Below are 26,465 nucleotides of genomic sequence, written 5' to 3'. Positions count from 1 at the left end.
CGTAGAATCTAGATCTTCACCCCTTCCCCAACCTTCTGGTAACTCCCAGAAAATTCACTACACCTGACTGAACCCAAAATGTTGGCTAATCATTTTAATGTTATTTAGACATGGAGAAAGGGTGATGAATATAACATTTTACTAATTGTGCATGAAGTTTGACTGTCCCAGAAAAAAAAGAGACAACATTTATTCTACTGATTATTACTGGCTGCTAAGCAAAACAAGATACCATCATTTCCTCATAGTTAGGGTAGTTTCACATTAACTGTGAAAAAACTGTGGGGGAAACTATAGTAAGCACCCCGTGTGTACTAAGCACTAAGGTAAGCACTTTACATCCTTATTTCTAGGGATAGCAATAGTACAGCTGTTGATATTATCGTTATATCATACAATCGCGTGCTGTATAGTGTTTCAGTTAATGAGGACTGCACTTATGAGGATGGTTCATGAGACTGTCGCCTAGGAATGTTGTGTCCTACTCCGTTTCTTCTATGATGGTCACACCACCACCTGACAACTCATTTCTCACAAGTGTACCCTTCCTTGTCCATTGTGAGAAAAACATACCCCCAAAAGCATAAAAACCTTCAGCAATCATAAGAAAATGAACATCTATGAAACCACACACACGTCAAGAACAGCAATGTCAGCAACTTGGGAGACCTGACCAGCCCCTCCCAATCACAGCCTTCTCCCTAACCCCAAAGTAATCATCATTCTAGCATGATAATTACATTCTTGCTTTTCTGTAGACTTTTACCACCTAAGTATGCTTTCGTGTACCTGCACTCTCCAATTTGACGTTGCCTGTTTTTCAATTTCATTTATTTGGAATTATTTAATGTGTATTATTTTGTCTGGTTTATATTCCATGTTGTTGTAATTTCTTTATTTTATTGACTTACAGTTTCCTCATGTATTGCAGCAGTACAATCTGTCCATTCAAATGCTGACGGACATTCCCCACCCCTCTCCCCCCAGTTTGGGGCTCACGTAAACACTCTGGTACAGATGTTCTCTCGATTCTGTAAGGTATAGAGTAGGACTACAAATAATGCTTCATAAGATCTACATACCTTTAACTTTACTAGATAAGGCCAAACCCTTTCTAAAGGGATTGACCAATTTACACACCCATCAGTGGTATGTCAGTTTCCTTTGCTCCATATTTCCGCTAATACTTAGTCTTTTCAGACTGTTAAATTATAATCCTTCTGGTGGGATCTAATGATACCTCTTTGTGGTTTTCTTTTGCATTTCTCTGCAAAGTCAATATTTGTCATTTGGATTGCTTTTTTTTCTCTTCGGCAGAACTGGGGCTTGAATTCAGGGCCTCCTGCTTGCTAGGTAGGAACTCTTACCATTTGAGCCTCTCTGTCAGCCCTTTTTTGGTTATGGGTTTTTTCAGGATAGGATATTGAGAACTATTTGCCCAGGACTGGCTTTGAACTTCAATCTTCCTGATTTCTACCTCAAAAATCAGCTAGGATTATGTGAGCCACCAGCACCCAGCTGGATTGCTTTTTTGTGAACTTCATACTCATGTCTTTTACTTGTTTTCCTATAGTGTTTCTTTCTTATTGATTTGCAGGCATTCTTTATGTGTTCTTGATATGAACCCTTTGTCGATTATCTGTTCTCACACCATGACTTGCCTATTTACACTTTCTAGTAATCAGTCTTCTAGACAACCCTCAATGATTCTCACCTCCTTGCCTTTATGCTTTTGTATGAGCCTCCCAACAATGAATCATGGCTGGTCTGTGTGGCCAATGCAGTAGGGTGGAGGTAAATATATTATTACTGATTCCCAATCATGAAAGACATTTCAACTTTCACCTGCGTGCTCTGGGGCAGTCATCTTCCATGCCATTAGGTGAATCAAGTAGCCCTTTGTGGAGATTCATGTGAAGAGGAACTGAGGCCTCCTGACAGCATCCAATGTCACCTTGTCAGCCATGAGTAACCCTAGTGGGAGGCTGAGCTCCAATTCCAGTCAAGCCTTCAGACGGCTGTAGCCCTAACTTACATTTGACCACAACTTCATAAACGATCCCAAGCTAAAACTGCCCAGTCAGGCTACATCTGAATTTCTGACCCACAGATTAATAAATAATAAAGAAAAATAAATTATTATTGCTGTTTTAATTCACTAACTTTTGGAACAATATGCTATGTAGAAAGAAACTCATAATTCTCAAATAGCATATTTTGATATGAATAGAAGTTCTTGTTCTTAATGTGGTCAAATATATCAATACTTTTGTTTAGCATGCATGCCTTTTGAAGTCCTGTTTTCAGTTGTTTTCCTATGCCGAGGTCACAAAATCAATCTTTGATATTATCTTCTAGAAGCTTTATAATTTTTGCCTTCCATATTTAGCCCCCTAACCCACCTAGAATTTATATTTGTGTTAATTCATTTTTGAGAGAGGGATCATGTTTCTTTTTTTCCCTATTTATGCAAGCATAATTTATTGAAAGACTATTTCCTCTCTACTTTGCAATCACATCTTTGTCATAGTAAAGTGAAAAAGTGAATATATATAATAAGAATAGTAATACGGGTTTTGTTTCTGGTCTGGGTCCTGTTCCATTGATCTAGTCACACATCCTGTGCTATTACCACACTGTCTTAATGACCACAACTTTAAAGAAATTCTTGCCATCTGGTAGGGCAAGTTCTCCTATCTTGTTTTTCTTCTTCAAAAGTATCTTGCCTATTATTGGCTATTTACATTTTCACATGAATTTTACAATCAGTTTATCAGTCTCAAAAAAGATCTGAGATTTTGACTGGGGTTGTATTGACTCTACAAGTGGATTTGGAGAGAATTAATATAGTCACAAAATTGAGCCATCTATCCATGAGCATAGTATACCTCTGCATTTATTCTTATTTCCTTTATGTTTTGTTTAATTTTTTCAATATTATGTTCTTAGTTTTCTCTGTAAAAATCTTGTCCATCTTTAGTTATATTTATTATTATAGACTATAAATTTGATGCTATTTTCAATTGTATCTTTTATAAATGTTTATTTTCTAACTTTGCTACCAGTATATAGATGCACAAATGACTTTTGTGTGTTGATTTTTACCTTGTTAAACTCCCTTATTTTCTTTAGATTCTTTTGAATTTCTACATGTCATCATTTTACCTACAAACCATGAGTTTTGTTTCCCTTCCTTCCTTCCTTCCCTCCCTCTTTCTTTCCCTCCTTCTTTCCTTCCTTTCTTTTCAGGCAAGGTCTCACTATGTAGCCCAGGCTGGCCTCAAACTCACAATCTTCCTTTTTCAGCCTCCCAAGTGCTATGATTATAGGCATGCACCACAACACATACTAAGTTCTGTTTCTTCCTTTCTGATCGTAGACATTTTATTTATCTATTCAGTTGGTTAGTTTGTTATTTTTGCTTTAAGGTTCTAATCAGGACTTCTAGTACACAATTGATAGAAGTGGTCATAGGAGTTATCTATGTTTTGTTCCTGATATCAATGAAAAAACATTCATCATTAAATATGTTATTTTACCATTAATGTTGTTTGTTAAACCAGGTGCTGTGGTACCCACCCGTAGTCACAGCTACAGCTACTACTGAAGCAAGATGATTGCTTAAATACAGGTGTTTGATTTTGCTAGTACTGGGCAACATAGAGACCCTGTCTCAAGAAAAGTTGTTTGTTGTGCTTTTTTTTTAAAGCGCTCTTTAAAAGATTAAGAAAGCCCTCTTTTTGACAGTACTGGAGTTTGAACTCAGGGTCTTGTGCTTGCTAGGCAGATGCTCTACCACTTGAGTCATACCACAGCCCAAAGTTTATGGAAGTAAGCATGTATGGTTCTTTTTTTTTCTTTTACTTTGAGGCAAGGTCTCACTACATAGCTCAGGCTGGCCTTGAATTTATAATCTTTCTGCATCTGCTTCTGGAGTGCTGGGATTACAGGCATTCACCACTATGCCCAGATCATGTTTATTTTAATGTGGCAAATTATGTTGGTTGCTTTTTCTAATACTAAACCAAACCTGCATTTATGGAATAAACTCAACTGTGTAATGACATATAATCCTTTTTCTATTACTAATCATTACTTGCTAAAATTAATTTTGTATATTTACATCTATGTTCATACGACAGGTTGGTCTAAATTTTCCTTTTCGTTGGGTTTTAGACTGAAACTCACCCTTTGGAACCAGAAGGCTAACAGCTCCACCACTGCCAGCACTTCACTGTTCACTTATGTCCCCTTCTCCACCCTCCCACACCTTTGTGGTTGTCCCTTCATAAATAGAAGGTGCTTAAATTGTCCTAATTTGAATGTAACATGTGTTTTCTGTTGGGATCCTGTGTAAGATGGATGGGCACATAGCTCTTTACTTTCTCAGCCTTTCTCCTTTTCTATTATGTGTATTTAAGGTGTCAAATCTCACCCTAAGTCCAGTTTCACTGTATCACACAGAATTTAATATGCAGCATTTTCATCTCAAAACATTTTCTAATTTTTATTAATTTATTTTCTTACTCATCGGTTCTTTGAAAGTGTACTCTTTTTTTTCCTAGAAGAGTGTTTTCTAGTTTCCAAGCATTATAAAAATTTCTTTTTTTTTTTTTTTGGGTGGGACTGAGGTTTGAACTCAGGGCTTTGAACTTGCAAAGCAGATTCTTTACTGCTTAAGCTGCACCTCCAGTCCCTTTTGCTCTGGTTGTTTGGAGATGGGGTCACGCAAAGTATTTGCCTGGGCTGGCTTCAAACCATGATCCTCCTGATCTCTGCCTCTCAAGTAGCTAGGATTACAGGCATGAGCCATTGGTACCCAGATTCTGATTCATTTCTTGTCATTTTTTTGCACATTTTTATTGTGAGCAAAGGACAGTCCCGGTATGATTTCAATTTTTTTAAATGTATTAGTTTGTTTTATGGCCCAGTATATGACCAATTATTGTAAAAGTTGCATATATGCTTGGAAAGATTTGGTGTACATATTGAAAGGTGAGGAACAGTGTTCTACAAACATATCTATTAGATTATGTTTGTTAATTGTATTATTTAACTAGTCTATACTCTGTTTTACTCTCTTCCTGTCAATTAGTGAATATGGATATATCTACATCTTCTTGTATTTTGGTCAGTTTCTGCTTTATATTTTTAAGATCATTTTATGAGGTATATGCAAATTTGGAATTGTAATATCTTCCTGTAACATCAAGGTAGATTGGCCCCTTTATCATTAACAAGTGATTATGTTTGGAGCTGAGGACGTAGCTCAGTGGTAGAGCACTTACCTGGCATGCATAAGGCCCTGACTTTGATCCCCAGCACCACAAAAAAAAAAAAAGAAATGTTTTAAAAAGTGACTACCTTTATCTCTACTAATGTTCCTTAATATAACATCCTTTTTGGTCTCATATTAATATAGTTACACCAGGGGTGGGGGGTGTAACTAGATGTTCCAGTTAGGTAACAAAGATTGCCAGTGGTAGAGGTGAGCTTAGCATGCACAGGCCCAGGGTTCAATATCAGTTGAATTTCCAGCACCAAAAGAGGGAGGGAAGGAGAGAAAGAAACAGAGAGACAGAGAGAGATAGAGAGAGAGAGAGAGAGAGAGAGAGAGAGAGAGAAGAGCATACTATAGCTATGCCAATTTTCTTTTTTGAGTGACTCTGGGGTTTGAACTCAGGGCCACCTCATGCTTGCTAGGCAGGCACTCTACCACTTGAGCCACTCCACCAGCCTCTGTCAATTTTCTTTTGATTAGCATTCATATGGTATACCTTTTTCTAATCTTTTACATCCAACTTCTCTGTATTCTTATCTTTCAGATAAGTCTCTATAAACCAGATATATGACATTTCAACATATCTAGGAAGTAATCATTTTTGATGAACCATTTTTCATGTGATTGAGAAACAAAGTACTGCCTATTTATCTGCCATGCAGTGCTCTTTATTACTTGTAATTTCTACTTTATCCATATCAGCAGCATTCTTTAAGTATTCTGATAAAAGATTTTTATCGTATAGCACACTTTTTCCTCTCTTTTTGTGCCATTCAAGACAACTTTTTGTTTCAATCACACATGATAGAATAATCTCTTCAATTCAATTTATGTGGCAATTAAATTCAATGTGGATAACTGCCAGCAATGGCTGATCACCATTAGCTCAACCAAAATGACAACAATCTAACTGATTATGACCAAGTTCACACTTAAGCAGGCAATTATGACGACACTATGACTGTCTTGTAACAGATAGCAACTGTACAGTTTCATTGATGCTGTTCCAGAAATGTCAAAAAGTAGAAAACTGAATCTTAAATCAATGAAATGTGATAGATTTCATTTGTATCCAGTTTGGCAATCTTTGTTATCTAACCAGAACATCTAGTTGATAAATGTTTAAAGAAATTATTGATATATTTGGATTTAAATGCCATCTGATCTTCACTTCCTATTTTCCCACCTTCTCTATGTTCATTTAAACTTTTTTAGGTTTGATTAATCATTTATTTACTATTGAATTTTCCACTCTGTAGATTTGGATAGCATACACTGTGGTAGCTATTAGGGATATCTACCGATGTTCTGAATGTCCCTCTGTCTGACATATGGTTGGGTTGCATTACCTGTTCACCTGAACTACAATATGTGACTAGCTTTGGCTAATGAAATGTGAGTGCGCATCATCTCCTGATGGACATTTTAAGACCTAGTGTGTGTTTCCCCGTGTTCTCTCTTCCCTCTGGCAATGTTAGTCAATTTTGCAAGATTCAAAATGGTGGCTGCTTTATTGGCCTTGGTCCCTGCCTTATAGCCCCAATCCATGCCTTATAGCCCAACCACACCCACCAAATGGCAATGAACCCATAGTGAAATAGAACAATTAAACTTTGTTGATCATACCACTGAGGTCTCAAGGTCTTGTTACCACAGCATATCTGGTAGATTCAAAAATTTGTATTAGAAATGGGGAGTTGCTGGGAGAGTGGCTAAAATGGTATAGCACCTGCCTTGCAAGAACAAAGCCCTGAGTTCAAAACCCCGTACTTCCAAAATGAGGAGGTGCCATTAAAAAAAAAAAAAGCCTGAAACAGGTGATATAAGTGATGTAAGACAAAGGCTGTGTAGAAGGCAGCAAGATGACTGTAATCTAAGGCTACTGAAATCTGACATTCGACAAGCAGTAAGAAAAAACTGGGGAAAACTGTGACAGATAATAAGTTTAATAAACTTGAGGCTCTAGAGAGAGGGTTAGAAAGCAGAATGGTTGAAGAGTATGCATTTGACAAGGTAAAAACATAATATGAAGAAATGAACTTAGAAAAGAATGAAAGGCACCGCTGGCGGGAATGTAAGCTAGTACAATCACTCTGGAAAACAATAAGGAGGCTCCTTAAAAAGTAAACATAGATCTGCCATCTGATCCAGCAATCCCACTCCTAGGGATATACCCAAAGGAATGCGACTCAGGCTATTACTAAGGCACCTGCACACCCATGTTTATTGCAGCACTATTCACAATAGCCAAGCTATGGAAACAACCAAGATTCTCCACTACTGATGGATGGATCAAGAAAATGTGGTATTTATACACAGTGAAATTTTACTCAGCCACAAAGAATGAAATTTTGTCATTCACAAGTAAATAGATGGAGCTGGAGAACATCATCTTAAGCGAAGTTAGCCAGTCTCAGGAGGCCAAAAATGGCATGTTCTCCCTCATATGCAGATTATAGACCCAAAACAAATTGGGCAGTAATATTCTTGGACATGGGTCACACACTAAGGGGAGAACGCTCACGGGAGAAATAGGGAAAGGAAAGGAAACCTAAGACTTGAATGTGGTTGATGTGCCCAGTGTAGAGGCGCAAATATAGTAATCTTAAACTGGCTGAGGCCACTATGGGAAGGGGCCCTGGAAGTAGCGAAGAGTTCTGGCAGAGATGAACCAATGTGGGTTGCAATGCACATGTGCATGGAGGCAATGCTAGGAATCTCTCTGTATAGCTATCTTCATCTCAAACTAGCAAAAACACTATGTCTTTCTTATTATCTTTTGTTTTCTCTTCAAAAAAATTAGAGAACAACAGGACAGAACAGGTTCTGCCCAGAAGCAGGAAGGTACACATATGAGTAAATGTAAAAATGATAAAATAAAAATAAATAAATAATTTTTTTAAAAAAGGGGGCTGGGACATAGCTCAAGTGGTAGAACACTTGACTAGGTTCAATCCCCAGTGTGCCAAAAAAAAAAAAAAAGGCAAAAAAGTCAGGCTCCAGAGGCTCATGCCTATAATTCTAGCTACTTGGGGAGGCTGAAATAAAGAGGATTGCGGTTTGAGGCTAGCCTGGGCAAATAGTTCACCAAAATAACAAGAGCAAAATGGACTAGAGGTGTGGCTCAAGCAGTAGAGCACCTGCTTTGCAAGCACAAAACCCTGAGTTCAACCCCTTCAAAAAAAAAAAAGAACCCACCAAAGAAAAAAGAAAAGAAAGAAAGGAATTTGTCTTTGTGTAAGAAAGAATGGAAGGAAATAGACACCAGAAACAGAGGAACATGAGGCAATTTTTTTCATCCTAATCTAGCAAGAGATAATGAACCTGCTACCTGTTTATCTGAGCGACAGAGGAGTGTTAACATTTGGTATGGTGACCTACGTTGAATCAGCATTTCCTATCACCCCTACTTTTGGAGGACTGGAGCAGCATAAAATAAATGCCTGCAGCTGAAGGAAAGATCTCGGGGAAAGAGACTAAAGGTGTGGTTCTCCCACAAAGCCTGATTGCAGTTTCAGGAGTTTGCAATTAAATTGAGAAAGAGAGCCATGTCTTAAGACAGAGCTCTGGGTGTGGCTCTTGGTATAAGGAGGGATTCAGATATGAAGGCAATGAAGCTTTCTGGAATGCTCTGCTGACCAAAACACTTCAAGTTTTATATTAAAAATGATAGCCACTCTCCTCTTAAAATGATGTTTGAGTCTAGCTACCACAGGCACAACAGCATCCCTCTTTTCCTTTTCATTATCCTTCTTGGATAATAAGTTTTCCTTGGGGTCCACTTCTTGCTTTTGCATTGCCTTCTTTCTTGGATCCCAAAAGTAGCTTCTTAGCAAACTGTTGAAAAGCCCTGATTCCATCCCATAGTCACATTTCTCATAGGAGGGAAATTAAGGCTACTTGTTAACTCTGGCTATGTAACTCAGAGTTCCTGATTCACAGTCCAGCATAGTGACTTTAATCAAGTCTCTTCTCCTACTGGGGCCTTCTTTCCCACCCCGTGTGAATCTGCCTGCTGTTCCACACTGCCTCCTACTGCTCTCTCTGCCTCTAACCAAGGACATGGCCATGTTGGGTTTGGTAAGCATTCATCTTGAAATGAGTAGCCTGTGGCTATTGATGATGTGCCTGCAATTCTGCATGTTTTGAGATGAAACTTACGGGATTACTTTGATGTCTTCTTTGCCGTGCAGGATGTAGTCAATGACCTTGTAAAAATTAATTTCCTGGTGAATAAAATAGAGAAAGTACTCATTAAGAATGAGAGACAGAACTTCAACAATAGTGCAACCACGCCACAAAACAGGTCTTGATCTTTCTTTTCTTTTTTATAGGAAAAGGAACACTTAAAATTTATTACATGCCTTAAACATGGGACTATCAGACTCTCAGATTTTGTCCTTTATTGTCATCTGCCCTGTGATGTTCAGGAAGCTTGCTCCTAGCTCCCTCCTAGGATGGCCATGCTGCCTTCTGGTGCTCACTGTCCTCAGTTGACCCTCAGTGTGCTCCTCCCTGGAACCAGCTGGGGCTAGGAAGAGGGATAGGAAGTTTCCCCAGGGGATCAGGAGGTGAAGTACAAGGAGAAAGAGATAAAAACTGCTGCTAGAATCCAGAAAGAGGGGGAGGTAGAAAGGAGGTTCCCATCCATTTACAATCAGGGTCAACTCAGCCAGTTTCCAGTACAGGACCATGACCATGGCCAAGGCCCCTTTCTCCTTCATACCTATCACCCAAGTACTCTCTTCACTGTGCTATGGCTTAGAAACTTGCTTCTGGACCTGCCTTCCCAATTGTGCCTCATGCCTCCAAATTAACCTCCTACCTCCTCTATCCTTCCTGCCTTCTTGCTCCATTAAACCTCCTGTACTCTGAAAGTAAATCTGTTCAGGTGACTCCACTCTTCTACCTCTCCAGGGAAAATTCTTGCTTTATCAGGTCCTTTATATGGCCAATGTGATGGGTAAGATAGCAACTCTTTTACAAATGGGAAAATTGAGATGTAGAGAGAGGAAAGGACTCATTTAGAGGGAGACAGTGAGCTAATACCAGAGCTTAGACTCTTGACTCCCAGCTCAGTGCTCTTTCTGCTGTGGCACTTAAGGTTAATAGCTTAAAAGGGTGTTATACTGTTTGTGTCACTATCTCCCTGAACACAGCTACTCAGTGTGTCCCTGGACTGGTACCAGTCTGCAAGCTAGTTATTGCCATTTCCTGATGAGGTACAAACAGAAATTGATAGTCAAGGTTTTTTTTTTGTTTTTGTTTTTTTTTTGTGTGGCACTGGGGTTTGAACTCAGGGCCTCACACTTACTAAGCAGGTACTCAACTGCTTGCACCACTCCACCAGCCCTACAAACAGAAATTGAAAGTCACTGCTTAGGGTTGGGGGTTCAGCTCAAGTGATAAAACACTTGTCTAGCAAGGCCCTGAGTTCAAACCCCAATACTGCTAAAAAAAAAAAAAAAAGTTACTGCTCAGTAACTCAATTTGAGTTAGATTAAATCTGTGGAATCTAATTTAAAGAAAGGGGACATATTTTTCTGTCTTTATAAAGTTTTGCTTTTATAATAATATAGTTTTAGCACATTTTGAAAAGCATCATTCCAAAATGGATTGGAATTTTAAACAAACCAAACTCTTCCTTTATTATAGGCATTTTCAGAAGTATTTCTCTAGAGATTTACAAGTAGATACTATAACCAGTACTTTAAAAGTGCTTTTGCTGAAAAACACTGACTCCTTGCTTGGGCCCGTGAATTAACGAAAAACTTGGCATTCCTGCCTATATTTTGTAACTGTCTTTGCTCTGAGACACTCACCTTGCAACCATCTTGGAACCTAGGACAGAGAATACTGATGGATAACAGAATAACATCTTTACAAGAAGGGATGGAAAAAACTCCCACACCCTACCTTCCCCACCCCCTGCAATGAAAAGGAACAGCAGAACCTCCACGAACAGGCCACCTACCAGGAAGTAATAACTTGTTTTTCCTGACAAGACATTGTTCCCCTCAAGTGATGACAGTGATAACAATTTCCCCAGATCCCCGCTCCAGGACCAGAACTGAGATAATGATCAACCAGGCCACACTGTGACTGTGACTGTTTAATAATTACACATACCTTCCCCCTACCACAGCCCAAAATTCTTTTTCTATTTAAACTTAAAACTCGTGCTTGTACCCTGAAGATGGGCTGAAATGCTTACTTTGCCTCTTCCTGTAGCTTGCCTGTGCCGTGTTAATAAACTCTTTCCCTGCCCTTCACCACGGCCCAATATTTGGCTTATTGGGGTGAGTGGCTGGAACTGACAGTGGTACCCCTGGAGTTCTCACTGTGGGAGACTAGATAACTCCATGGCATGATGAATGAAATGGAGCCAAGACTAGTGAAAAGATCACATTCTAGGCTTGGTTGTACTCTGTGTTCGCTGTAGGCCTCAGTTTCCCTGGCTGTAAAATTAGATCAGTGTATGTGCTTATTTGTCTGTCACTGCTGTTAAGACACAGACCTCTTTCCTCAAAGCACAGAACCTAATCCTACAAAGCTGCTCTCACGGGAAGTTGAGATGAATACATAGAGAGCCTGCAACTCTCTTGATCTCCCCGACTCTCTTTCCTGGCCTCCTCCTCCCCCAGTGATCAAAGCAGTCACTGACAGCTCTAGGGTTCAAAAGAACAATATAGTGAGGAAAGAAACCGGTCTACATAATCTCTAAAATCTCTCCCAGCTATGATTCAAAGATTGAGGTCAGATAATTAGTGCTATCTCTCAAGGATTAAAATGCCCATATTCTAAGCCCCAGTAATTCCACATGTGGTAATGGATCTTATAGGTATATATCCAAATATGTTTGCCCATCCAGGGGTCTTAGCAACACTGCTTTTAAAAACCTGGCAACAACTCCATGTCTATTATTAGGAAAGTCGTTAAGCAGGTTGAGGTTGCTGCTCAACATTCAATGAAGTTACATTCCAATAAACCCATTGAAAATTGCAAATATCCTAACTCAAAAATGCATTTAATGCAAGGTGCCAGTGGCTGATGCCTGTAATCCTAGCTATTTGAGAGGCTGAGACTGGGAGGATCACAGTTCAAGGCTAGCCCGAGCAAATAGCTCGAGAGACCCCATCTCCAAAATAACAGAAGCAAACTGGACTGGAAGTGTGGCTCAAGTGGCAGATTGCCTGCTTTGCAATGTCGAAGCTCTGATTCAAACCCTAATCCCCCACTCCATATCCCCAATGTCCAACTTCTGGAACATTCTAGCTTAGCAACACAGTATGCTGTAAAGTGTCAGTTGTTTTCCCCTCATGAACATGTGTTTGACTGAGGGCTGCATCTCAGTGCTACTGCCCAGCATTGTGAGAGAACAGTACTGCAGTATCACTAGCTAGGAAGAGATTCACATTCAAAGTACAGTTTCTACCAAATGTATATCACTTTCCACCATCATAAAGTTGAAAAATTGCAAGTAGAAACCTCATAAATTGGGAACTGTCTGTGCTTGAATTCAGGGACACTTTGCATTTTTTTTTCAGTAACAGGGCTATGTTTGTGCTGAGAGCAAAAGATGTCAAGATATGCAGTAAGTGAGAATATTGAGGCATAAAATAGAACCAGCACATTTGTTGAGGGTGGTGGTGGTGCAATATGTGTACTTTTTCTGAATACCTGGATGTCCATCGACATCCCAGGAAGGATGGTGTGAGTGTAGCTGCCTTGGGGAGGCTTGAATCATACCATGTAAGCCTTTCACTGTGCTCATGTTTTATTTTTGTTCACATTAAGTTTTCAATAAATAAATGAATATATATATATATATATATATATAGAAACAAACTTTCTTAGAAACTTTTTTTTTTCAGTGCTGGGAATGCAAACCAGGACCTCATATGTGCCAGGTGAGCACTCCACCACTGAGCCACACCCCTAGCTCCAGACATTTTTAGTGAAGTTGTACTGGTTCTGAAGCTATTTTCCCTGGGAGAGAAGGACACCAAGTTCCAGGACCTTCTTGACCACTTCCATGTTTTTGCTCCAAGGCCATCTGCCCTTGGCCTGGTTGCTCACTATACTCCCCAGCAGGCTGTAGACTCCTATGCTTGGCAGGCTGCCCTATGTGGGAATCACTGTGAGACTCTTTAGAAAGACTAGAAACAGACCTCTAAAAAAGCTCACAGGAGAATCAATTGCTTTCAAGAAAAGCAGCCAAAAAAATCAATGTGCTTTAAATACATAAGGCTTTTTCCTGCACACTGCAGCTTAGTTAAGTTGCTGTCAAAGCCCTATTCATGTATGAATTCACCAAACTCTGGAAAATCAAAACTGAGCACCTTTGTTAACTTCCAGTAAGCAGCTAACACAGGGTCTTTGTAAGAGCCACCAAAGAGCTGTAGTCAAACCACAGGACATGGAAATGCGACAGTTTTTTTTTTTTTTTCCATTTTTCTTTTATTATTCATATGTGCATACAAGGCTTGGTTCATTTCTCCCCCGTGCCCCCACCCACTCCCTTACCACCCACTCCACCCCCTCCCGCTCCCCCCCTCAATACCCAGCAGAAACTATTTTGCCCTTATCTCTAATTTTGTTGTAGAGAGAGTATAAGCAATAATAGGAAGGAACAAGGGTTTTGCTGGTTGAGATAAAGATAGCTATACAGGGCATTGACTCACATTGATTTCCTGTGCGTGGGTGTTACCTTCTAGGTTAATTCTTTTTGATCTAACCTTTTCTCTAGTTCCTGGTCCCTTTTTCCTATTGGCCTCAGTTGCTTTAAGGTATCTGCTTTAGTTTCTCTGCATTAAGGGCAACAAATGCTAGCTAGTTTTTTAGGTGTCTTACCTATCCTCACCCCTCCCTTGTGTGCTCTCGCTTTTATCATGTGCTCATAGTCCAATCCCCTTGTTGTATTTGCCCTTGATCTAATGTCCACATATGAGGGAGAACATACGATTTTTGGTCTTTTGGGCCAGGCTAACCTCACTCAGAATGATGTTCTCCAATTCCATCCATTTACCAGCGAATGATAACATTTCGTTCTTCTTCATGGCTGCATAAAATTCCATTGTGTATAGATACCACATTTTCTTAATCCATTCGTCAGTGCTGGGGCATCTTGGCTGTTTCCATAACTTGGCTATTGTGAATAGTGCCGCAATAAACATGGATGTGCAGGTGCCTCTGGAGTAACAGTCTTTTGGGTGTATCCCCAAGAGTGGTATTGCTGGATCAAATGGTAGATCGATGTCCAGCTTTTTAAGTAGCCTCCAAATTTTTTTCCAGAGTGGTTGTACTGGTCTACATTCCCACCAACAGTGTAAGAGGGTTCCTTTTTCCCCGCATCCTCGCCAACACCTGTTGTTGGTGGTGTTGCTGATGATGGCTATTCTAACAGGGGTGAGGTGGAATCTTAGTGTGGTTTTAATTTGCATTTCCTTTATTGCTAGAGATGGTGAGCATTTTTTCATGTGTTTTCTGGCCATTTGAATTTCTTCTTTTGAGAAAGTTCTGTTTAGTTCACTTGCCCATTTCTTTATTGGTTCATTGGTTTTGGGAGAATTTAGTTTTTTAAGTTCCCTGTATATTCTGGTTATCAGTCCTTTGTCTGATGTATAATTGGCAAATATTTTCTCCCACTCTGTGGGTGTTCTCTTCAGTTTAGAGACCATTTCTTTTGATGAACAGAAGCTTTTTAGTTTTATGAGGTCCCATTTATCTATGCTATCTCTTAGTTGCTGTGCGCTGGGGTTTCATTGAGAAAGTTCTTACCTATACCTACTAACTCCAGAGTATTTCCTACTCTTTCTTGTATCAACTTAAGAGTTTGGGGTCTGATATTAAGATCCTTGATCCATTTTGAGTTAATCTTGGTATAGGGTGATATACATGGATCTAGTTTCAGTTTTTTGCAGACTGCTAACCAGTTTTCCCAGCAGTTTTTGTTGAAGAGGCTACTATTTCTCCATCGTATATTTTTAGCTCCTTTGTCAAAGATAAGTTGCTCATAGTTGTGTGGCTTCATATCTGGGTCCTCTATTCTGTTCCACTGGTCTTCATGTCTGTTTTTGTGCCAGTACCATGCTGTTTTTATTGTTATTGCTTTGTAATATAGTTTGAAGTCAGGTATTGTGATACCTCCTACATTGTTCTTTTGACTGAGTATTGCCTTGGCTATTCGTGGCCTCTTGTGTTTCCATATAAATTTAACAGTAGATTTTTCAATCTCTTTAATGAATGTCATTGGAATTTTGATGGGAATTGCATTAAACATGTAGATTACTTTGGGGAGTATCGACATTTTTACTATGTTGATTCTACCAATCCATGAGCATGGGAGATCTCCCCACTTTCTATAGTCTTCCTCAATCTCTTTCTTCAGAAGTGTATAGTTTTCCTTGTAGAGGTCTTTCACATCTTTTGTTAGGTTTACACCTAGGTATTTGATTTTGTTTGAGGCTATTGTAAATGGAATTGTTTTCATACATTCTTTTTCCGTTTGCTCATTGTTAGTTTATAGAAATGCTAATGATTTTTCTATGTTGATTTTATATCCTGCTACCTTGCTATAGCTATTGATGATGTCTAGAAGCTTCTGAGTAGAGTTTTTTGGGTCTCTAAGGTATAGGATCATGTCGTCTGCAAATAGGGATATTTTGACAGTTTCTTTACCTATTTGTATTCCTTTTATTCCCTCTTCTTGCCTAATTGCTCTGGCTAGGAATTCCAGTACTATGTTGAATAGGAGTGGAGATAGTGGGCATCCTTGTTTGGTTCCTGATTTTAGAGGGAATGGTTTTAATTTTTCTCCGTTAAGTATAATGCTGGCTGTAGGTTTGTCATATATAGCTTTTATAATGTTGAGGAACTTTCCTTCTATTCCTAGTTTTCTTAGAGCTTTTATCATGAAATGATGTTGGATCTTATCAAAGGCTTTTTCTGCATCTATTGAGATGATCAAGTGGTTTTTGTCTTTGCTTCTGTTAATGTGGTTTATTACGTTTATTGATTTTCGTATGTTGAACCACCCCTGCATCCCTGGGATGAAGCCTACCTGGTCGTGGTGAATAATCTTTTTGATGTGTTGCTGAATTCGATTTGCCATTATTTTGTTGAGGATTTTTGCATCAATGTTCATTAAGGAGATTGGCCTATAGTTCTCCTTTTTGGAGGTGTCTTTGCCTGGTTTTGGGATAAGTGTAATACTGGCTTCATAAAATGTGTTTGGCAGTTTTCCTTCCCTTTCTATTTCATGGAACAGTTTAAGGAGGGTTGGTATCAGTTCTTCTTTAAAGGTCTGATAGAATTCAGCAGAGAATCCATCAGATCCTGGACTTTTCTTTTTGGGGAGACTCTTGATTGCTGCTTCAATTTCATTTTGTGATTCAGGTGATTAATTTCCTCTTGGTTCAGTTTTGGATGATCATATGTATCTAGAAATCTGTCCATTTCTTTTAGATTTTCAAATTTATTTGAATATAGGTTCTCAAAGTAGTCTCTGATGATTTCCTGGACTTCCATGGTGTTTGTTGTTATCTCCCCTTTTGCATTCCTAATTCTACTAATTTGGGTTTTTTCTCTCCTCATTTTAGTCAGGTTTGCCAGGGGTCTATCGATCTTGTTTATTTTTTCAAAGAACCAACTTTTTGTTTCATTAATTCTTTGTATGGTTTTTTTGGTTTCTATTTCGTTGATTTCAGCTCTTATTTTTATTATTTCTCTCCTTCTATTTGTTTTGGGATTTGCTTGTTCTTGTTTTTCTAGGAGTTTGAGATGTATCATTAGGTCATTGATTTGGGATCTTTCAATCTTTTTAATATATGCACTCATGGCTATAAACTTTCCTCTCAAGACTGCCTTAGCTGTGTCCCATAGGTTCCGGTAGGTTGTGTTTTCATTTTCATTGACTTCTAGGAACTTTTTAATTTCCTCTTTTATTGCATCGATGATCCATTCTTCATTAAGTAATGAGTTATTTAGTTTCCAGCTGTTTGCATGTTTTTTGTCTTTACTTTTGTTGTTGAGTTCTACTTTTACTGCATTGTGGTCAGATAGTATGCATGGTATTATTTCTATTTTCTTATATTTGTTGAGGCTTGCTTTGTGCCCTAGGATATGATCTATTTTGGAGAAGGTTCCATGGGCTGCTGAGAAGAATGTATATTGTGTAGAGGTTGGATGAAATGTTCTGTAGACATCTACTAGGTCCACTTGATCTATTGCATATTTTAGATCTTGGATTTCTTTATTGAGTTTTTGTTTGGATGACCTATCTATTGATGATAATGGAGTGTTAAAGTCTCCCACAACCACTGTGTTGGCGTTTATATATGCTTTTAGGTCTTTCAGGGTATGTTTGATGAAATTGGGTGCGTTGACATTGGGTGCGTACAGATTGATGATTATTATTTCCTTTTGGTCTATTTCCCCTTTTATTAGTATGGAATGTCCTTCTTTATCTCGTTTGATCAATGTAGGTTTGAAGTCTACTTTGTCAGAGATAAGTATTGCTACTCCTGCCTGTTTTCAGGGGCCATTGGCTTGGTAAATCTTCTTCCAGCCTTTCATCCTAAGCTTATGCTTATTTCTGTCGGTGAGATGAGTCTCCTGTAAGCAACAAATTGTTGGATCTTCTTTTTTAATCCATTTTGTCAAACGGTGTCTTTTGATGGGTGAATTAAGTCCATTAACATTAAGTGTTAGTACTGATAGGTATGTGGTGATTCCTGCCATTTAGTTATCTTAGTTGTTTGAAGGTTTGATTGTGTGTACCTAACTTGATGTTACTCTCTACTGTCTTGCTTTTTCTTATCCTGTGGTTTGGTGCTGCCTGCCTTTTCATGGTTAAGTTGGGTGTCACTTTCTGTGTGCAGGATCCCTTGCAGAATCTTTTGTAATGGTGTCTTTGTGGTCACATATTGTTTTAGTTTCTGCTTATCATGGAAGACTTTTATTGCTCCATCTATTTTGAATGATAGCTTTGCTGGGTAGAGTATCCTGGGGTTGAAGTTATTTTCATTCAGTGCCCGGAAGATCTCACCCCACGCTCTTCTTGCTTTTAATGTTTCTGTTGAGAAGTCTGCTGTTATTTTGATGGGTTTACCTTTGTATGTTACTTGTTTTTTCTCTCTTACAGCCTTCAATATTCTTTCCTTAGTTTCTGAACTTGTTGTTTTAATGATGATATGTCGTGGAGTAGTTCTATTTTGATCTGGTCTGTTTGGTGTCCTGGAGGCCTCTTGCATTTGTATGGGAATATCTTTCTCTAGATTTGGGAAATTTTCCGTTATTATTTTGTTGAATATATTACGCATTCCCTTCGCTTGCACCTCTTCTCCTTCTTCGATGCCCATGATTCTCAAGTTTGGTCTTTTGATGGAGTCAGTGAGTTCTTGCATTTTCTTTTCACAGGTCTTGAGTTGTTTAATTAATAGTTCTTCAGTTTTTCCTTTAATTACCATTTCATCTTCAAGTTCTGAGATTCTGTCTTCTGTTTGTTCTATTCTGCTGGATTGGCCTTCTGTTTTGTTTTGCAGTTCTGTTTCGTTCTTTTTTCTGAGGTTTTCCATATCCTGGCTGTTTTCTTCTTTATTGTTGTCTATTTTTGTCCTGAGTTCATTTATCCATTTATTCATTGTGTTCTCTCTTTCACTTTGGTGTTTATACAGTGCTTCTATGGTTTCCTTTATTTCTTCTTTTGCTTTTTCAAATTCTCTATTTTTATTGTCTTGGAATTTCTTGAGTGTCTCCTGTACATTTTGGTTGACCCTATCCAGTATCATCTCTATAAAATTCTCATTGAGTACTTGTAGTATGTCTTCTTTTAAATTATTCTTGTGGGCTTCATTGGGTCCTTTGGCATAGTTTATCTTCATTTTGTTGGAGTCTGGATCTGAGTTTCTGTTCTCTTCATTCCCCTCTGGTTCCTGTACTAATTTTTTGCTGTGGGGAAACTGGTTTCCTTGTTTTTTCTGTCTTCCTGTCATTGTCCTTGGTGTTGTTACTGTCCCTGTACTGTGTGTAATTAAGTATTTTCTAGCTTGTAATAATAACAATGGTAATATTGAGATTGGAAGAGTGAGCTGAGATGGAAAGCAAGAAGTTAAAGAAAAGGGGAAAACAAATATACAGACAAGAGGGAGAAAGCAGAACAAGGTATCAGACAAGAGAGTTTCAAAGGTATAAACAGGGAGTGTTAGTGTACTAATCGACAGTAAGCTGGTCCGCATCTTCCCAAGCCGTATGGGCGCCGGCCACTGGCGGCCCCGGGGGCCCTCCTCGTTTCTCCGTTTAACGTGAAGTGGGGATTCTCTGCACCGGCTGGAGATGTGGAGGGGTCAAAGTTATGTGTTTTCTCGGTGATTATGCCTGCAAAGTGTGTCTCCAGCGTCTCTCCAAGATTTCACTATAGGAGGGTCGCTTTCTGCTTCCTACCTCTAGCCGAAATGCGACAGTTTTAAGACAAGTGCTATTTCTTTTTTTATTTATTCCCATGAAGCCTGATTAGCCTATGTAACTTTTTCATAGTTAACACACACACACACACACACACACACACACACATACACACATACACATATCTCATTTAATTTTTAAAGGGAGATGAAGTGAGATACAGTTACTACAAGGGAGCCTTAGACCTAAGGTTTGGGGAGGTTAGCTAATCACAATCCAAACAAAAACTGTATTTCTGATGTGAATCTGGCAGATAAAATGTGAAAGTCTTGTTAAAAGGCACAAGGAAAAGTGATGAAGGCATGCTTGTAATGACAGTTACCAGAAAGAAGCATCTTGGGTTTGAATTTGTGCAAATGATTTGACCTCTCCAAGTCTCAGTATCTTCGAGTATCTAATGGGGAAAATAAGGATACCTCCTGCTTCAACCTATTCAGGAGAGTAAATGGCACAGTCCAGGTTAAGTGTCTGGCAGAGAGTGAGGCTCAACCCAGCTAGCGATGATTGCATACTGGAGTGCATGCCATGTGTCAGTGTGGCACTGGTCTTAGTGGCCACAGCCCTATGAGGTAAGCTTGATGTCCCCATTATGGTGCATGAGGAAGGGGAGGCTTGCAGAGGTGTCCCAAGGCCACACAACAAGCTGGTAGAGCCGGTGTTAGAACTCAGGTGTATTCTCATTATGTCCACATTCTTTCTAGATAAACCATCTCTGTGGATCTGTGTCAGGCCTGTTCATGTTTTCCTCATCACTGTCTCCTAGACTTTGTGTGTGGGTTCATGGACAACACCCAGTAGGTGGGAAAATCAGGGATCCAAGGGGTTATTTGATCAAGTTCACCATACAGGAGGGCAACCAACCAAAACCAAAATCCTTTGTCTTCTAGACCATGGACTTTTCCATCACAACTTTTTTCCTCATGCTCTTGCAAGAACTAAACCCTTGCTATCTGAGATGGGGAAAGAGTCAGGGAAAGAAAAGACTTTAAATATAATCTCATTTTTGTTAAGTTTTGAAGTTAATAGAAGGCTTATTAATAGCAGTTGAAGTATTTTTGCTTCTATGCATGAAGGCTAAAAATATCTTTTAAAAAAATAACATTTAAAAGCAACCAATTTCTCCATTGAATAAAAGTAAAAACTTGGATACTTTTTCAAATTAGTCCAAAATCGCATTTAGGAACTTCATTGTGTACTGTCATGCTCATGCTAAGACAAACCAAAGTTTAGGATTGGATTTCTTTTGTTTCTTCTTTTCAGTATCCAATGTTCATGGATTAAGTTCTGGAGACATTCTAATTGTGAGGCAGAGAGCTGTTTGGATTCTACCATGGGTATGATACTTGGGTTGGATACAGGAGGGTGAGGTACATTTTTTCAAACCCATATGGACTACATAGTAGTTTCCAAGGTAAAAAATTAATTACCTCCTCCTTGGTATTCCACTCCCTGGAGAACTACTCAGTACTGCAAAAAAACTCCAATTCTACCAAATCTTTCTACAAACTGGGGTCCTTCTGGTTACTTACCTGTGACATTTTTCAACATAGTTTCAAAAATTTTTATAGTCATTAGCAAACCATTCAAACGAGGCATGCTCTCAATCAGCTCAAATTCTTGTCCTGTCTCTTTGTAAAATGAGATTTATCCTTCTATTGTTCTGGAGTTAGATTATTTTCTCCTCTTCTATGCCTTAACAATGAAGGACACATCTCAACATACCCAAATTTTCATAGTGTTAGAAGTTCTACAGCTTCCATTTTCAAAGTTTTTAATGTATCTTCAAATCCAAAACAGTATTTGCCCATGTTCTGACTGATTTCATCAAAGTACTGTCTATTAATTTCTTTTCTTTAATGAATTTCAAATTGGAGAGGACTTCAGTAGACAACTCAATAGCTTGCTTGAATCTGTTTTCACCTCATAGAATTTATCAACTAATTTAAAAACTTTTGATTATAACCTGTGGTCAAACATGTCAGTTGACTTAGTTCAGTTTTAAAGTTAGATGGGTCAGATAAAACAGGACCAGCCACATTCACTTTGTCTTCAGAAACAAACATCTGTACAGCAATCTCTAAACATAATTATATAGTATTTCCATTCTTTAATGGGCAAAACACAAGGTTGATTGACCTCTGTTGTGTTTCTCTGAGAGTTCTACAATGGATTTGTGCAAGCCTTATCTTATTTCCTTAGGGCGTGCCAAAAAGTACATACTAAGCTGGGTGTGGTAGTGTATGCCTGTCATCCTAGTGATGGCCGGAAACCTAAAATGGGAGGTATGGTTCAAGTGGTAGAGAGCCTGCCTAGCAAGTGTAAAGCCCTGAGTTCAAACCCTAGTACCTGCTAAAAGAGGGGGAAGGGGCACACTGCCGTCTGTTTCAACAAAACTGCACTAAGCCATCACCTGGCTCAAGTGGTAGAGCCTTTGCAAAGTAAGCACAAGGTCCTAATTCAAAACCCAATGCCACCAAAAAATAATAAAACAATAAAACAGAAAAAATAAATGATAACTTGTATAGCTTCTATATGGAACTTCCTGTCACACAAACACAGTGATTGTTTAACTGGGTTGAGAGGTTCAAAGTCAATGTTGACTTTCCTTTCTTTCCTTCTTCTGTTACAGTTGCTCCATAGTAAACAACCAGAGCATTTGGAGGTCTTTGCTTTAAGCTTGAGCCCTTGTTACACAGGTATAATGGCTCTCAGGAGTGAGAGGCAGTTTACCCTGACTTAATGTTAGCTGTAGTTCCAATCTCATCTGATAACACTTTTCCACTAGTGAAATCTGGTCTTTGGGAGGAATGGTCAATAGTACACTGGAGCCTTTGTTCGGGCCACCTAGAAGCTCTTAAGGAGCTTCTGGATCTTCCAGATTTCTACATTCCTGTCAGCAGTACTGAAGCCTGCTATCTTCTCAGTCCTCCTTCCACCAGTCCTGAGTCTGACTCTCCAGCCCAGCTCCCTTTCTCCAGGTCCCTGCAAGTGATGCAATCCACTCACATGGGGCCTCAAAAGGAAAGTCTTAACCATGAGACCATGGGTGTGTCAGTCACCTTAATGACACCAAAACTACTACTACTTCTCCTTTCTTCTTTTTCTTCCTTCTCCTTTATTCTCCTTCTTCTTATTCTTCTTGGCAGTACTGGCAATTGCACCCTCCTCATTGTTTGCTAGGCAAGAGCTCTACCACTTGAGCCACACACCCCAGTTCCAAAACTGAATTGACCAAGTGATGGGCAGCTCTTTCCTGACCTGGTGCTCACTGAGAAAATGTCCTAATCAGTTCAGTCTCAAAGACTGGGACACTTAAGGGTGATGAGCCAGAGCAACTAGGGCCCAACATTTCTCTAACTGTCCAGGAGCTAAAGATAACTTCTGGCCTCTGACCTAAGGGCACAGCTCAGAGAGATGAATATTAAAGCAGCCAAAGAAATGAGAGCTAGTTGAAGTTGGTGGTGCCTGAAAACTTGTGTCATTTCTATTCTGGTTCCTCTTCGTCCAACTTTCCATAAGATACAGGTTCAGCTTGTATGTGAGCTGGAGAAAGAGTTCAGTGGGAAGATGTCAACCACGATAACATGAAAAGGCTGTACTTTAAAAAGGTGCCCTTCAACTGAAGGAGTGGCTCAAGCGGGAGAACACCTGCCTAACAAGCATGAGGCCCTGAGTTCAAGCCTCAGTACTCGGGGTAGGTAAGGGAGGGGGCAGGGGGAAGGGGGAGAAATGACCCAAACATCGTATGCACATATGAATAAAAGAAAAAAAAAAAAAGCCCCAGTACTGCCAAAATAGGAAAAGTGTCAAGCTGTCAGGCTATGGTTGTAGCTCAGTGGTAGTATGTTAGCATGTGCAAAGCCCTGGATTCTACTTCCAGGGGAGAGAGAGAAAGAGAGAGAGAGATTGAAGAGTGTTTCTGACAGCAGCATGTGATACAATCTTGAAAACTCACTCATAAAGTTGCCTGGGTGAAAGAGTAATGTGAGCGAGATGACAACAGGTTACAGTGGTCATTTTGGATAAAGCACAGCAGACAAAATAGATTCCAAGTTTGAAATCTTTCCTGGTATATAGAGGAAACTCACAGAAAAAGGTGTTAATTTTGAAATCCCAGAGTTTAAGACTGAAGTCTTATCATTCATTATCATACACACACATACACAGCCCTTTATTTTCAGGCCTCCTGGAGAAACTGATAGACTATTTCACAGTCTCAACCTTCTTACAGGGAAGGCACTGGGTTAAAACTTCATTTAGGACAGGATTGGTGTGCTAACTCATCCTGTGAGCCTTGGCTAAGGTCTGTTCAGTCATTTGACAGGTTCTGTAGGCCATTTGAGTGCCAAGTCTGTGTACTCTGCATCATATCCATATCCCTGACAGATCATTTCAGCATCTCAAAAGTGATCGTGCCTCATCTTTAGAATGAGACAACTGGATGAGATCAGAGATCAGAAACCAAATGCCTAGAGAGCAGGGTAGCACCATAAATGAGAGAACAGGGCCGGGTGAACAGAAGAACTCTGAGTGGTGGAGAGTATGGCAAACTAGAGAGCTCAAGCTGTGTCCCAAAGAGGCAGCTCTTTCTCAGCTCAATCAAATTTACCCTGTGGGGCGATATATACAGGCCTAAAGTACCAAGGAGAAATCCCCTTGGACCATCAATATACATTTAAAAAAATGAAGGGCAGGAGAGAAAAATAGAGTACCAGTGGGAGGTGGGTAGTCACAAGGAAAGAGACAGTGAGGGTGAAAATGGTGGATGTATTTTGTATCCACATATGAAAAAAGAGGAATGAAACCTGTTGAAATTGTTCTAACAAGAAAAGATGGAGAAAAATGGAGGTCAATCTAACTAAGATATATTGTAAGCACATTTGTAAATATCACCATGTATTCCCCTGTACAACTATTATATGCTAATGAAACATTTCTTTAAAATTTACCGTGTGTGATAGTGGGTCCAGTTTTGATTGATTGGGAATCCAAATATTTATGGGAAATTTTTGGTTATGTATTAGCTATCAATTCAATTTTTAAAGATACAAACAAAAAAGAAAATAACTATAAACTTATGCAGCCAAACAAGTGTATCTGTTGACTAGAATTGGCTATCAGATGGACCATTCCAGACTAGCTATGGAGGTTCTTTCTAGTTCTAGTTGCTTGTAACTTCCAGATGGACAAATATTTGAGCAGGTTTCTTGATCTCTCTTCGACTCTTTCCTCATCTGGGAAATGTAGATATTGATTCCTGCCTGGAATACCTATCAGGTTACTATAAAACACCAGCAAGGTATTAAAAACATTTTGCAAATAACAGGTTTGGCGATTGTGAAGAATTATTGTTACTCAAGGAAAAAACTTAATCTAGAGATAATGAAATGTCCTATTGTGTCTTTCATTGAGTTTTGTTAAATATTTGTTCACGTTGAAAAGGTCAGAGAGAGACTTACCCTTCCATCTGGAGTCCTGGGACCAGAGTAGGGTGGAACCTCACCCATTAGAACTGGCCACACATCAAAAAATTCCTAGGAGTGAAAAAAATAGAATTACATGTTTTGAAAATAGATCAAGGAAAAGAGATTAAGAAAAGAAGACCAGCTTATATGAGTCATCTATCACTGAAATTTGGAAGGTGAGAAGAGTTTACTGAGACCTAAGTATGGAAGGGCAGTAAGACCTTCTAGAGTTAGAGGATAGTCACATCTACCCTATAGAATCATTAGCCAAAACACAGGAACTGAGTTGGGGTACCCTCAGTGTTGTGGGATGTGAAAGCAAAAGTGGGGTGTTTATGGCTAAGAAATTTACCTTAAGGACATACTAGGCACATGGTTGATATTTTAGCTAAAAAAATGTCCCTTTGCAATATCATTTATAGCAGTGAAGAATCAAAAATAATCTAAGTGCCCAACCAGAGGGAACTTACTGGATCAATGAGCCCACATCTATTAACAGTGATTCTACAGATGTGTGGGTACTAATTGAAAAGGCATCCATGATAAAGTAATGAGTAAAAAATAGCAAGAAGTGTAAAAAAAAATACCATGTGCTGGGTGCCAATGGCTCACACCTGAAATCCTAGGTAGTACTGGGGAATCAAGCCCAGAGCCTTGTGCATACTAGGCAAATACTCCACCTCTGAGCTACTTCCCTAGCTCACCCCAGCTACTTGGGAAGCTAAAATGGAGGTTCCAGGCCAGCCTGGGGAAAAAACTTTGAGAGATATCATATGAACAGCTGTCATCCCAGCTATGATGGGCAGCCTAAAGTAGGAGGATCTCGGTCCTGACTGGCCTAGGCCAAAAAGTGAGACCCTCACTCCAAAATAACCAGAGCAAAAAGGGTTGGAAGTGTGGCTCAAGCAGAACACCTGCCTAGCAAGTGTGAAGCCCTGAGTTCAAACCCCAGTACCAAAACCAAAACATATATAAGCACAAATATATACTATTATAAAACAAATATATATTTATCATGTGACCCCCACTCTTCATTTGCAGAAAGTGTGAAAAAATTCACAAATCATTAAAAATTAGTTTTCTATGGTGATTGGAATGAGACTATAACTTGATTAGGCTCGTTATTGCTTTTGGAATCACATACAAAAAAAATGTTTCCCAAGTAAGAAAGAGGATAATAGATATCTGAGGCCTAACAAAAAAGGCCAACACCTGGAACACAGGAGCTTTTCAAACAATAAGCAGGCGACCATTAG

General features: G+C 39.2%; 1 protein-coding gene and 1 pseudogene across 3 annotated transcripts in view; both read right to left on the bottom strand.

Annotated features, from left to right (window-relative positions):
- Positions 1–26,465, bottom strand: part of Pde6a (phosphodiesterase 6A) — an 89,258-nt gene that overhangs the window by 41,138 nt on the left and 21,655 nt on the right. For all 3 annotated transcript variants that reach the window (XM_020158863.2, XM_020158862.2, XM_074076669.1), the window contains 2 exons: positions 25,204–25,278; positions 9,443–9,507 (listed from right to left, as the gene is read on the bottom strand). In XM_020158863.2, coding sequence (XP_020014452.1) covers positions 9,443–9,507; positions 25,204–25,278 — 140 coding nt within the window. The remainder of the gene's footprint in view (positions 1–9,442; positions 9,508–25,203; positions 25,279–26,465) is intronic.
- On the bottom strand, positions 21,164–22,780 carry LOC109683163 (eukaryotic peptide chain release factor subunit 1 pseudogene; annotated as a pseudogene).

This window comes from Castor canadensis, chromosome 6, assembly GCF_047511655.1.
Source record: "Castor canadensis chromosome 6, mCasCan1.hap1v2, whole genome shotgun sequence".
Classification (NCBI taxonomy): Eukaryota; Metazoa; Chordata; class Mammalia; order Rodentia; family Castoridae; genus Castor; species Castor canadensis.
Note: the sequence above shows the minus strand (reverse complement) of the source record. Positions and strands in the feature narration are given on the sequence as shown.